The sequence below is a fragment of the Phyllobates terribilis genome, unplaced genomic scaffold (genome assembly GCF_046119375.1).
Source record: "Phyllobates terribilis strain yellow unplaced genomic scaffold, ASM4611937v1 Scaffold_1__5_contigs__length_1240528914, whole genome shotgun sequence".
NCBI lineage: Eukaryota > Metazoa > Chordata > Amphibia > Anura > Dendrobatidae > Phyllobates > Phyllobates terribilis.
Genome location: NW_027362761.1, coordinates 813,398,558 through 813,412,293, shown reverse-complemented (window position 1 = coordinate 813,412,293; position 13,736 = coordinate 813,398,558). Strand labels below are relative to the sequence as shown.

The following is a 13,736-nucleotide window of genomic DNA, read 5'->3' as shown; positions in this document are numbered from 1 at the left end:
TCAAAGTAACACTGAAATCCAGCAAAGCCAGAAGGGCGGAGCTGGAATAAATAGGCAGCAGGTCACATGACCACAAAATAGAAAAAAAACTAACTGGAGGGTTCTAACACTAACCAATTCCCTTTAATTTTGCAAGTATTGTTTATTGGGCGACCAGGCATTTATTCTGATTGCTGTAATTGGACTTGAGATAACATTTTTCCCTAAGATGAGGAAAATTGGGTTTTGTTTCTATTGGGATTATTTTGCCTTCATTTGAATGTACATTGCTCAATAGTAGCTTGAAGTTGGATTAGATGGTTTATTTTACTAATTCTGGCATGGGACTTTGCAAAAAATGTGAGCATAATCAAATGATCGAAGTTTGTAGATAGCGGCACTCACCACCGATGCATAAAAAACATCACTTTTTCAGTCAACAGCTGTTTTGCGTGATCTCGCGCTTCTTCTGGCTTGTGAAATCGTAAGATCACTCTTGTTTTTCTCTATGTCTGTGCCCCTCATGCGTTGACTGAATAAAGTGCTGTTTTTTATGCACCGGTGGTGAGTGCCGCTATCAACAATTTTCGATCTTTTGATTATGCTTATATATTGACTTTTAATAGCTGAGCACCAGAGGTTCTGGTTTCCTGGATTGTTTTTGCAATATTTGCTTCCTGGAATTGTTCTAGCAGTGCTAGCGTGGTTTGTCTCATTTCTATTATCAACATAAAATATGATTTGTTCTCCTGTTGATATATTTTTTCTCTTTTATTTCTCAATTAGAAGTCTTTCATGGTGGACGACAGACACGTGTAACATGATTAATGGAACAGATGGAACTTCCTTTCACCCATTAATAAATAAAGATGATATCATTTACTTATTTTCATCAGATCTATGTAGGTAAGGAAAGTCTTCAATATACTTACATATTCGGAATGACAACAACATTAGGTACTGCAAATCTATACAAACAGTCTTCTGCCACCACTTAATTCATAAATTATGGTAAAAAGCTTCAGCTGATGCCCTGAGAAATGCAAAAATGCTCTATGTGACTGTGCTTATTCCCTAGAAGATTCAATTTCCAGGACTGTTGGATATTTCTTCTGGGATTAAAAGGTTACTTGCTACTTTTTATTCGACAGCTCAACTTGTAACTGAAAGCTGCATACAAGTGTCATCATGGAGCCAAAGCCCAAGTATCAGAATAGAAAAGAAATGTGATAAGCTAAGATTAAACAATTGCAAAAGCCAAAAGGAAAGGAAAGCGGTACTCACCGTGCAAAATCACCCATTAATTGAAGTCCTTTAAGACATGCAGTCAGGGAGAGAGGATGAGGAGGTGCGGCCGGTCAGACAATGGAGGATTAGTGTATAGAGACGCTTCTATGGGTTTATTACGCTTCTAATTTATTACACATATTCTTGACTCCTTTTTTCAGTGGTAACCCACATCCAGTCTCAGAGATCTTTCTGGATCGACTGTATAGAAGGGTTGGACAGGAGCATTATGGGCGTCTATATTCCTTTACCTTAGTGTTACATCAATAGTAACACAATGTCACCTAGTGAGAGCCTACATTGCTGTGATCTCACTCCTTTTTGTAGAAAAATATATTTTACTGTAGGTATGCATAAGAAGGGGGAGGGGACGAGGAGAGAGTTGCAAAATGTATAAAAGTGTACCCCTGTGTGCTATTATTGTTACCGGTATTACATGAGTGCCATTAGTATTAGTATTAGTGCCATTACAGTACCTGTCATTGTCACCATTGTACGGCCGCAGCGCCTCCGGCCCGCCCCTGCATCTCCTTGTGACCGGCACTACTGCGCAAGTGCGCCTGTGCGAGCTCTGTGTAGACAAGGGGCGGGCCGGTCACGCCGAAAAGGCTAGCACCCCTGTTTTGCTGCTGATGTTCGCCGCAGCCACGCTGATGACCCGCCGCGGCCGCGCTGGATATCGCGCAATACTGGATGGTATGTAGAATGAGGTGGGCGGGCATCGGGAGGCCACTATGGGCACCGGGCGAGCATCGGAAGGCCACTATTGGCAGCTATGTCCAGGGGCGTACATAGAAATAATGGGGCCCCATAGCAGAAGCTCTAATTGCCCCCCCCCCCCAAAAAAAATAATAATAATTTTTTGTCTGTGTCACAGAAGAGCAGATCTCACAACTTTCCAGCCTTTACATTCTAATTTTCCTCCTGCTGAAGTCCTAGATGCCTCTTTCATTGCCCCATAAAGTATGATGCCAACAAAAGTGCCCCCCAAACACAGTATGATACCCCCATGGTGCATTCCTCCACATGCACAGTGTAATGACCCTGCTGTACCCCAATTCAATTCCCAAGGAAAAGTATCGTGACCCCAACACAGTATGATCCCCCAACTGTGACCCCCACACAGCTCTCCATACACTATAATGGCCTACATACAGTATAGTGGCCCGCACTAGCCCTGATGGACCCCACACAAACCTTCACACCGTATAATTGCTTTCGTACAGTATAATGGCCCCCCACATAGCCCTCAAAATATTATAATGCCCCACATAGCCTTCCATATAGTATAATCCGCCACCCATAATCCTCCATATAGTATAATGAACTTCCCATGGTCCGCCATAGAATATAATGCACTCCCCATAGTCCTCCACACAGTATATTACACACCCCATAGGGTAAAATGCAGCCCCCATATAGTACAATGCAGCCCACAGTCCTGCAGTGTTATGGGCACCACGTACTCACTGATTTTTAAAATAACATATATTTTAAATAAGCCGACCCGAGTATAAGCCGAGGCCTCTAATTTTAACACAAAAAACTGGGAAAACGTATTGACTCAAGTATAAGCCTAGGGTGGGAAATGCTGCAGCTGCTGGTAAATTTCCCAATCCTGGCACGCATGGCACCCCTCATCCCCAATCCTGGCACGCACGGCAGTCCTCATCCCCCAATCCTGGCACGCACGGCACTCCTCATCCCCCAATCCTGGCATGTGTGGCCTCCTCAATCCCCCAATCCTGGCATGTGTGGCCTCCTCAATCCCCCAATCCCTGGCATGTGTGGCCTCCTCAATCCCCCAATCCCTGGCATGTGTGGCCTCCTCAATCCCCCAATCCCTGGCATGTGTGGCCTTCTCAATCCCCCAATCCCTGGCATGTGTGGCCTCCTCAATCCCCCAATCCTGGCATGTGTGGCCTCCTCAATCCCCGAATCCTGGCATGTGTGGCCTCCTAAATCCCCAATCCTGGCATGTGTGGCCTCCTCAATCCCCCAATCCTGGCATGTGTGGCCTCCCCAATCCCCGAATCCTGGCATGTGTGGCCTCCTCAATCCCCCAATCCTGGCATGTGTGGCCTCCTCAATCCCCCAATCCTGGTATGTGTGGCCTCCTCAATTTCCCAATCCTGGTATGAATGGCCTCCTCAATCTCCCATTCCTGGCATGTGTGGCCTCCTCAATTCCCCATTCCTGGCATGTGTGGCCTCCTCAATTTCCCAATCCTGGCATGAATGGCCTCCTCATCCCCCAATCACTGCACACACAAGAAAAAATAAACACTTATACTCACCTTCCTTTCTCACCTCTGCTCCAGCGCTGCTGCGTCCTGTCTGCCAGCACTTCATGTCAGCAGCATCTGAGCAGCGCGCTCTCTCAGATGCGGAGGTGAGCTGCTGCCGGCATATTCACTCCTCTCCACGACGAGACTATGGGCATGGAGAAGCGTGAATATGCATGCTCTTTAGCAGCGGGCACACACTGTAGTTCCGCTCCTCCACCATTGCAACCTCCCTCCCCCACCACTATCCACCAATACTCACCTATACAACTAGTCTCCCCTGCTGCTTGGGGCCCCCAGCCAACTGAAGTGCACCTGGCGTATAAGACGATCCCCCCCACTTGGAGGCATGTTTTTCAGGGCAAAAAAGTCGTCTTATACGCTGGCAAATACGGTATTTACTTCCCGGAGCTGCCAGCTTTCAGTCATAGAGGTGTGTTCAGAGCGGATACAGCCAAAGCTCACAGCTCCACTCACTAAACTATCAACGGCGGCTGTAAGGACACTCCGACACTTTGATTGACAGAGATGCGCTGTAGAGCCGGCTTTCAATTAAAGTGCCATTGTGTGTTTACAGCCATTGCTCACAGTATAGCAAGCGGCACTGTGAGTGGTGACCGTAGCCGCCCCATTCACGCACCCATCTCTGAAAAAGAAAAGGAAATGAGATTTTAGAATCGCTCATAATCTGGTATTTTCCGTACAGTGCCCAATGAATTCACACCGCTCCTCTTTCCCCAGATCTATCTTTGCAGTTTATGAAGCATCTGACAGTGTAAAGGGCATTTCCGTTTTCCGTTTTACCCCACCAGCAAAGGTTTTTGCCAATGTCACTGTCAATCCAGACAATGCCGGATACTGTGTTCCAAAGGGTAATTGCCTTCCATCAGGCCTACTCAATGTCAGTGTATGCAAACAAGGTATGTAAAGTGGGTTATTAAGCTGTCAAAAGGGTTAAATTGGAACATTGTAACCATATCGGGTGCATGAGCAAATGTTATACTGACCATTCCTTTTTCATGATGTATAGGTCATCAATATAAGATCTTCGGAGTCTAACACCCAGCACCCGTAATGATGAACTGTTATCTCCTCCACCGGTGGCCGGATGTAAACAATGTAGAGAGCAGCGCCATTCACTATTTAGTGGCTGCTGCCAGGTACTGCAGATTAGTTCCCATTTACTCCACAATACCTGGCAGCGACCAGTAAAAAGCCTTTGAAGCTATTTTGTTCTGAACCTTACATTATGTACATCCAACCACTGCTGGAGCTGGCAGTACGCGATCGGAGGTAGAGAGTGTCAGGTGTCAGAGTCCTAGAAATAGGTCATCGATGTAAAAGTACTGAACCTTTAAGCCAGGTTCTTGCAATATTTTTTTAAGCCTAGCCAAGGAGTGGATCCTGAAGGATGGGGGGGGGGGGTAAAAGAATAAGAGTTGTCTTTTTGTATCTTTTCTCTGCTTTTGTTGAAAGCATCATAAAAATGTCCATGTGTGAATCCATCTGTAGATGAAGCAAATGGCAATTAAATACCCTTAATGGTCTCTCTTTTTGTAAACCTTTATTTGTTTTTATTATTTTTACTTTGACAGATGCTCCTATTATATTATCCTCTCCCCATTTTTACCAAGCTGAAGAATTTGTCATTAACAGTGTAATTGGAATGAAGCCCAAGAAAGAAGATCACGAAACATTCATGGACATCAATCCGGTATGATAACATTACAAGTAATTCAGTATTAAAATGTACAGAGTTATTCTTGTCCAATATTTAATTATGGTCATGCTAGTAAATCATCAAACTGAAATCAAAACACGAATAAAGTAAAATGTCAGCACTTTCTGGATTTTATGCTTTTACATGTAGGCATGTGAAGAAAATCTGGCCTTGTCGTCCAAGGCAACTAATTTGAGCTGAGCTTTCCTTTCGTATATTGCTCTGGAAAATTTCTCTTCAAAGCTGCACTGTAATTGGTTATTATAGGCAATTTTAATTTGTTAGCCAGTGTTGATGAATGACACCATCAGCCCTCAGTTTCTAATACAGTCTATAGTTATTGAGAATAAATTTAGACCAGGCAGTCTGTAGATGCAGTGCAACATGCTAAGTGATAGATTTGATGCATCTTGATAGACGTTAAACACTTGAGGCCCGATATGTTATTGCATTTGTTCCTATTTTATGTCTTGTTTTTCCTGTATTAAGGCTATTTTTTGTTTTGCACAAAAAATATTCATTTAAAGGGAATCTGTCAGCAGGCTTTTGCTATGTAATCTGAGGACAGCATGAGGTAGGGGTTAAAACACTGAGCTCAATGATGTATCACATGTATGGGTATGTGCTGTTGTTTACTTAGACTGAAGGATTATGGTGACTATCAGTCATGCGGGCAATCGTCCGACTCCGCCCCTTCTGTGATAAGTAGCTCACTGTCTATAGCTATGTACACTGAGTGTGGGCGGGGTTAGCTTTCCCAGCTCTGCTGCATTGCTAAATCGAAAAGCTCTGATTGTATCAGAACTGCTGCACCCAGTAAGCCAAGTAATACATCGTGGATTCAGGTTCTCTTTGCCTACATCATGATTATCTCAGATGAGGTAGAAAAACTTGCTGACAGATTCCCTTTAAGAAGTTATTATGTTTTTTCTCTGTTCGTCATTTTTAGTGTAGTTTTTATAATCTACATGTTTGCAGCCAATTTATTTGCAGCCAATTCATTATTTAGGACTTTTGCAAAAATGATAGAATTGCATGCAACATTTTAACTGATCATTTGACTTTTTATTCTAAAAAGGTGCTAAAGCGATAAAAGACAAAAATAAAGAACATTTTTTTATTTTGCACAAAATTCATGAACCTGTATGTGCTATTTTAAAGAATTTAACACTAAAAACAGAAGCAAATACCACATGACAAAAAAGAAAAGCGACTTAAAAAATGAAAAGAAAATGATGAATTGGGCCCTTCATTTTATGCCGAATCTTAGCTTGGCTTATATTGGGCTGTTAATATGCTTCAGAAGTAGTGCACATCTATAATAAATTTGGTAGATACAGGCTTAGCAATACCCACATTTCATACAAATCAATTATCAAACCTGGCACAGAGGGGCATTTAAATGCTTTTCACCAGCATTTTGATGCTAAATAAACCAAAAACTGGCACAGCCACCTAAGCAATCGTGTTGTTTTCAGAAAGGCTTTAAAAATGTATGCATTCTAAAATGAGTATAAAGAAATGTAATTGCCAACGGTATCAATTTTCACGAGACTGTCCTGCAAACTGGACCATACAAATGGGCCAATTTCTCCCAAAATGTGTGGCTTAAATTCCCTTCGAGATCTGACTTTGAAATGTTAGTAACAATCTTCTCCTTAGGGATTGATCTTTCGTTTATTGCTCATACCTCTTTCATTTATTACTCATACCTCATTCATTTATTGCTCATACCTCATTCATTTATTACTCATACCATGAGAGACACAGCTGCTATCTGGATGTACTTTGCTCGATTTATTTAGCAATAATGAATACTAAGTAATCACAAGACTAATGTGTCATACCTTGTGTTAGCACATTGTTAGGCTTGAACTTTCCCTGTGTTTTTAGGCAACTGAAACTAATAGAGGAAATAAACTATAAAATCACATCAGCTATTTTAGCATAATATGTTAGTGTGTGCTTGATACTGGCGTTGTGAAAAAAAAAAGAGAAAGAGTGGGCATGATAAAAAAAAACTTTAAGGGAATCTGTCAGCCAAACTGATAATATAAACTTAGCACATCGCCTTGTAAAGCGTATAGCCCTTATAAAAATTGCACCATTAGTGTTCTAATCACTGTCATCATTCTGCAAAAACTGACGTCTAATTATTTGCGCTAATTAGGGTGCTCGGTGCACCCTTAGTGTGGCCAAGATGCTCAGTGCACTATTCACCAACTAATTTTGTATGTCATTCCTTACTGGTGCTTGACAGCACTTGCTTGTATGAGCTTTGCAGACACTGTTTGTTTCAGGAAAGCTAGCGCTGTCAATCACAGATGAGGGAGGCGAAAAATGCAAAATCAGTGGGTACACTGAGCCTCTTGGCCATGTCAGGTGAATTGAGCAGTCTTATTAGCATAATCAATTAAACTTAAGTTTCTGTAGAATGGAGGCAGCAATTATAACACTAAGGGCTCACTCACACTGGCGATTAACATCCGATGATTCATGCGAGAGAATCGGATGCTATATGGAAATGACCCTTGTCTCAAACTCTGCTGCGAGCGCGAGCCAAGTGTCATTTTACTGTGATCTAATTCTCTTGTATGTGAGAATCGGATCACGGGTGTGGAGAAGATGGAGAACTTAATTTTTCCATCTTCCCCAGTCTGAGAGTTGGCTTATATCCATGTGCAGTCTAGTGTTTTGCACGCTTCTATAGACTTGTGTGGGTGCGCGCCGAGTTATACGCTGGCTACTCGCCAGTGTGAGCGAGCCCTAAAGCTGTGATTTTTATTGGTGCTATATTCCCTACCAGGTTGTGAACTTAGTTTATACTCTTAATTTTGCTTGACAGATTACCTTTCAAGGGGGTGTTATCAGAGAATTTTCACTGAGGGCGTGTACTTTTCTCACTGTATGATGTTAACCAGTCATGAGCAGGCAGCAACATATAGCAGAAAAAGAACACGCACCACAATAGCTGAGAGAAGGTTTATCAGTGTGTGAATTGTAATAACACACAGTCCTGAACTTCTGGCCTAACCTCCTGCGTGTTTAGAAAGCACTGGGTGTGGAGCATAGATGACTAACACCTTTCAGGTAAGTTCCAGGCAGTCAGTGTGCGGAAGGGTAGCACAGCTGAGTTTAGCTGTGTCACCTTACAAGCCCTTCAATCAGCTCTCCTCCTATCATGGCACTGTCACCTCTGCTGTACTGCCTTTCCCCCCAGGCTGCCTCTCCAGGAATGTGTCAGCAATCATACCTTTGTCTTATGTGCTCACAGCTGACTGGCTTGTTGCAGTGAGATCAAAGCTGTCATTATGTCTCACACACAGTAATCTGCCTGTTCCAGACTACTCCTACATGAGATGTAATGACAGCCTGCTCTGGTCTCATTGCAGAGCGATTACAAGTTACTGTGAGCACAACCGACATAAGTGGGATACTGACATCATTCGCTTCTCGGCTCCTGACAGGCAGTGTGGGTGAAGGGGTGCAGGAGGAATAGCTGTCACTCAGGAGAATATAAATGACTGCTATCATGTGCCCACCATTAATACCAAGCGTTGTTTATTAGTCTGTATGATTATTATGATTGTATAGCATCTGTTCTTAGAACTGTGCTGTCCCCCTATTATTGCTTCTGGAATTGTATGAGTTGTTTGGATATAATTATAACTAGCTCCTTTTTGTAATAGGAAACTAAGCCCACTGATACATATACACACATGGTCAAAATTGTTGGTACCCCTCGTTTCATGAAAGAAAAAACCCACAATGGTCACAGAAATAACTTGAATCTGACAAAAGTAATAATAAATTAAAAATCTATGAAAATGAAAAAATGAAAGTCAGACATTGCTTTTCTGCTTCCACAGAATTAAAAAAAAAAATTAAACTCCTGAAATAGGTCTGGACAGAAATGATGGTACCCTTAACTTAATATTTTGTTGAACAACCTTTTGAGGCAATTACTGCAATCAAACGATTCCTGTAACTGTCAATGAGACTTCTGCACCTGTCGACCGGTATTTTGGCCCACTCCTCATGAGCAAACTGCTCCAGTTGTCTCGTGTTTGAAGGTTGCCTTTTCCAGATGACATGTTTCGGCTCTTTCCAAAGATGCTCAATAGGATTTAGGTCAGGGCTTATAGAAGGCCACTTCAGAATAGTCCAATGTTTTCCTCTTAGCCATTTTTGGGTGTTTTTAGCTTTGTGTTTTCGGTCATTGTCCTGTTGCAAGACTCATGACCTGCGACTGAGACCAAGCTTTCTGACATTGGGCAGCACATTTCTCTCTAGAATCCCTTGATAATCTTGAGATTTCATTGTACCCTGCACAGATTCAAGACAGCCTGTGCCAGATGCAGCAAAGCAGCCCCAGAACATAACAGAGCCTCCTCCATGATTCACAGTAGGGATAGTGTTCTTTTCTTGATATGCTTCATTTTTCCGTCTGTGAACTTAGAGCTGATGTGCCTTACCAAAAACTTGTCTATAATTTTCTTTCTAATCTCCTGAGACAACTCTTTCCTTTGCTTCCTCTGGTCCATGTTGAGTGTGGTACACACCATGTTACCAAACAGCACAGTGAGTATCTGTAGCCCTATATACAGGCCCACTGACTGATTACAAGATTGTAGACACCTGTGATGTTAATTAGTGGACACAACTTGATTAAACATGTCCCTTTTGTCACATTATTTTCTGGAGTACCATCATTTCTGTCCAGGCCGATTTCATGAGTTTAATTTTTTTTTAAATTCTGTGGAAGCAGGGTTGAAAAGCAATGTCTGACTTTCATTTGTTCATTTTCATAGATTTTTAATTTATTGTTACTTTTGTCAGATTCAAGTTATTTCTGTGACCATTGTGGGTTATTCTTTCATTAAACGAGGGGTACCAACAATTTTGACCACGTGTGTATATATTATAAATATATATATAATGTATCTGTCTGTGGGATTAGATACCTATTAAAAAGACTGGTTATATCTGGATAACAAATCAGTCATACATTTCAGTCACTGGCATTCAAATGACTATGTGGCATATATTGGAAATGAGATTCTTCTGATATCGTCCTATTGTTTAACACTCCTAGACCTTTTATTATTTCCTGTGTATAGCTGGAGGACAGGCTGCATTTACACTGCAAGATAATCGTGAACAGCAATATGAAAAACGTTTGCTTCACGATTATCTTCCCGTGTAAACAGGCTGCCGATCACTCTAAGAACAAGCAAAATGCTTGTTCATCGGGCGAAATAGTCTTTTACGTAGCATAAAAGATCATCATTCTCAGTGCTGCATCGTTCTGTGTAACCAGGACTCGCACTGACGAGAACAATGGCAGCCTATGGGCATATAGATGGCTCAGTGTGCATTCTTTACTTTGGTCTGTCTGTGTAAACAGGCATCAAATGACCACTTATGGGTAAACGTTTATATTGTCATTGGTGGTATTGTGCCACTGGTCGGTGTGTTAAATGTCTTATCATTTTTTTCTTTTTTTACAATTTCCTTCTCTGTGTAAATCATACATGTTGAAATAGATAAAGGGTCAATGCTGGGACTTTAGTCTGGGTCTTATGTGATGTTTTAAATACAAAGAGCATGCCTTCTAAGCAACGATTTGGTAATCAAATGTCTCTTAAACAATGATTTTGCTTTCAGAGCAGAAGCTGAGCGCAAGGTCTCCAAATCCTCGTCAAAAACATGGAGTTTCTGCTCAGTTTCCACTCCAAAAAGTCAGCAAAAATACTCCCTTATAGTTTGGAGCAGAACAAGAAAGATTTGCCCAACATGGCAGTGATGCCAAAATGCATCTCATATTTCTTGGAATGCATTAAAGACATTTTGTGCAGCCCCCAAGCCATTTTACGGACCCAGATATTTAGATAGTATTTTCTGATGGCCACCCCAGAGACCCTGCTTTTTACATGATAACGTTTCATCCACTCTGATTTTCATTTATCTTCCTGTAAGAGTTAGTTTCCCAAAACTAGGGATGGCTGCTCCTTCACAGCATCCTGGAGGTCAGTAAGGACTCATTCACAATTAGCAGTATAAGACAATTTGTGTACAATACAATAGGTTTAAGATGTATGACTGGTGTCTTACAGACTTTGTAGTTTTTAGAGCCTGTTGTATATTAGTGTTGGATCACTAATCAAGAAAGTGGACCCCAAACTCTCTTATATTCCTAAAATAACACATAGAGCAAATACTCACCCTCCCTGGGCCCTTCACCGGCTCCCCGCCACTGCTCGGGTATAGGTATTTTGGCTGCAGCAGTGACAGTTGACTGCTGTAGCCAACCACCGAGTTCAACAAATTGTGCCGCCTACCTGGCACGGCTGCTTCCCTCCGTGATTGACTACATCAGTGATGCTCGCTGTTGGCGTAACATCATTGCTGCAGTCAAAACACCAAGATCCGAGCTGCTGCGGGAAGCCAGTGCTGGACCCGGGGAGCCAGTGCTGGACCCGGGGAGGGTGAATATCTAATTAATTTGTTATTTTAGAGCGCTTGGGGTCCAATTTCCCGAAAATAAAAAATCCCTTTGCCTACTACTTGCCTTACGAAGTAAAGCTTTTGTATCTAAAAACACTCAGTTCTATATGAATGCTAGACATCCATATTCATGGCCTCTTTGTTAGGACCTGCTGACGTCACAATGCCTCCTTGTAGTTTGTAATGAAATGCTCTCTGTCATCTGCAACATTTGCACTTTAACCAGCATTGACATTGCAACAGTGTGCGCAAGAAGTGAACCTTTACCGGTCATCAGGTTATCAGGATGTAAGCTGTCTCACATGGCCTCTTTCAGTTCCTTAAAAGCGGATCTAATCCTTAGTTTCATAACTCTTAAGAATATTCAATCAATTCAATTTGCAGGAAAATAATCTGACATTGTTTATTAACTATACACATCCATGCTGGTCAATAATGACTAGTATATATACTGTGACTACTTATTACATGAATTGTATCATAGATAAAGAAAGATGATACAGTGGGTACTGAACGTATTCAGACCCCTTTAAACTTTCACTTTGTTTCATTGCAGCCATTTGGTAAATTCTAAAAAGTTCATTTTTTTGTCATTAAAGTACACTCTGCACCCCATCTTGACTGAAAAAAAAAACAGAAATGTAGAAATTTTTGCAAATTTATTAAAAAGGAAAACTGAAATATCACATGGTCATAGGTATTCAGACCCTTTGCTCAGACACTCATATTTAAGTCACATGCTGTCCATTTCCTTGTGATCCTCCTTGAGATGGTTCTACTCCTTCATTGGAGTCTAGCTATGTTTAATTAAACTGATAGGACTTAATTTGGAAAGGCACACACCTGTCTATATAAGACCTCACAGCTCACAGTGCATGTCAGACCAAATGAGAATCATGAGCTCAAAGGAACTGCCCAAGGAGCTCAGAGACAGAATTGTGGCAAGGCACAGATCTGGTCAAGGTTATAAAATAATTTCTGCATTACTCAAGATTCCTAAGAGCACAGTGACCTCCATAATCCTTAAATGTAAGAAGTTTGGGACCACCAGAAGTCTTCCTAGACCTGGCCAACCAGCCAAACTGAGCAATCGTGGGAGAAGAGCCTTGGTGAGAGAGGTAAAGAAGAACCCAAGATCACTGTGGCTAAGCTCCAGAGATGCAGTAGGGAGATAGGAGAAAGTTCCACAAAGTCAACTATCACTGCAGCCCTCTACCAGTTTGGCCTTTATGGCAGAGTGGCCCAATGGAAGCCTCTACTCAGTGCAAGACATATGAAAGTCCGCATAGAGTTTGCTCAAAAACACATGAAGGACTCCCAGACTATGATAAATAAGATTCTCTGGTCTGATGAGATTAAGATAGAACTTTTTGGTGATAATTCTAAGTGGTATGTGTGGAGAAAACCAGGCACTGCTCATCACCTGCCCAATACAATACCAACAGTGAAACATGGTGGCGGCAGCATCATGCTATGGGGGTGTTTTTCAGCTGCAGGAACAGGACAACTGGTTGCAATTGAAGGAAACATGAATGCGGCCAAGTACTGAGATATCCTAGATGAAAACCTCTTCCAGAGTGCTCTGGACCTCAGACTTGGCCGAAGGTTCACCTTCCAACAAGACAATGACCCTAAGCACACAGCTAAAATAACAAAGGAGTGGCTTCAGAACAACTCTGTGACCATTCTTGACTGGCCCAGCCAGAGCCCTGACCTAAACCAAATTGAGCATCTCTGGAGAGACCTGAAAATGGCTGTCCACCAACGTTCACCATCCAACCTGACGGAACTGGAGAGGATCTGCAAGGAACAATGGCAGAGGATCCCCAAATCCAGGTGTGAAAAACGTGTTGCATCATTCCCAAGAAGACTCATGGCTGTACTAGCTCAAAAGGGTGCTTCTACTCAATACTGAGCAAAGGGTCTGAATACCTATGACCATGTGATATTTCAGTTTTT

The 13,736-nt window shown here is 42.1% G+C and overlaps 1 protein-coding gene across 1 annotated transcript in view; it reads left to right on the top strand.

Annotated features, from left to right (window-relative positions):
• SCARB2 (scavenger receptor class B member 2) overlaps nt 1-13,736 on the top strand; it is a 97,050-nt gene that overhangs the window by 51,268 nt on the left and 32,046 nt on the right. The window contains exons 6-8 of the mRNA XM_073637278.1: nt 766-885; nt 4,292-4,470; nt 5,146-5,264. Of these exons, the coding sequence (XP_073493379.1) occupies nt 766-885; nt 4,292-4,470; nt 5,146-5,264 (418 nt within the window). The remainder of the gene's footprint in view (nt 1-765; nt 886-4,291; nt 4,471-5,145; nt 5,265-13,736) is intronic.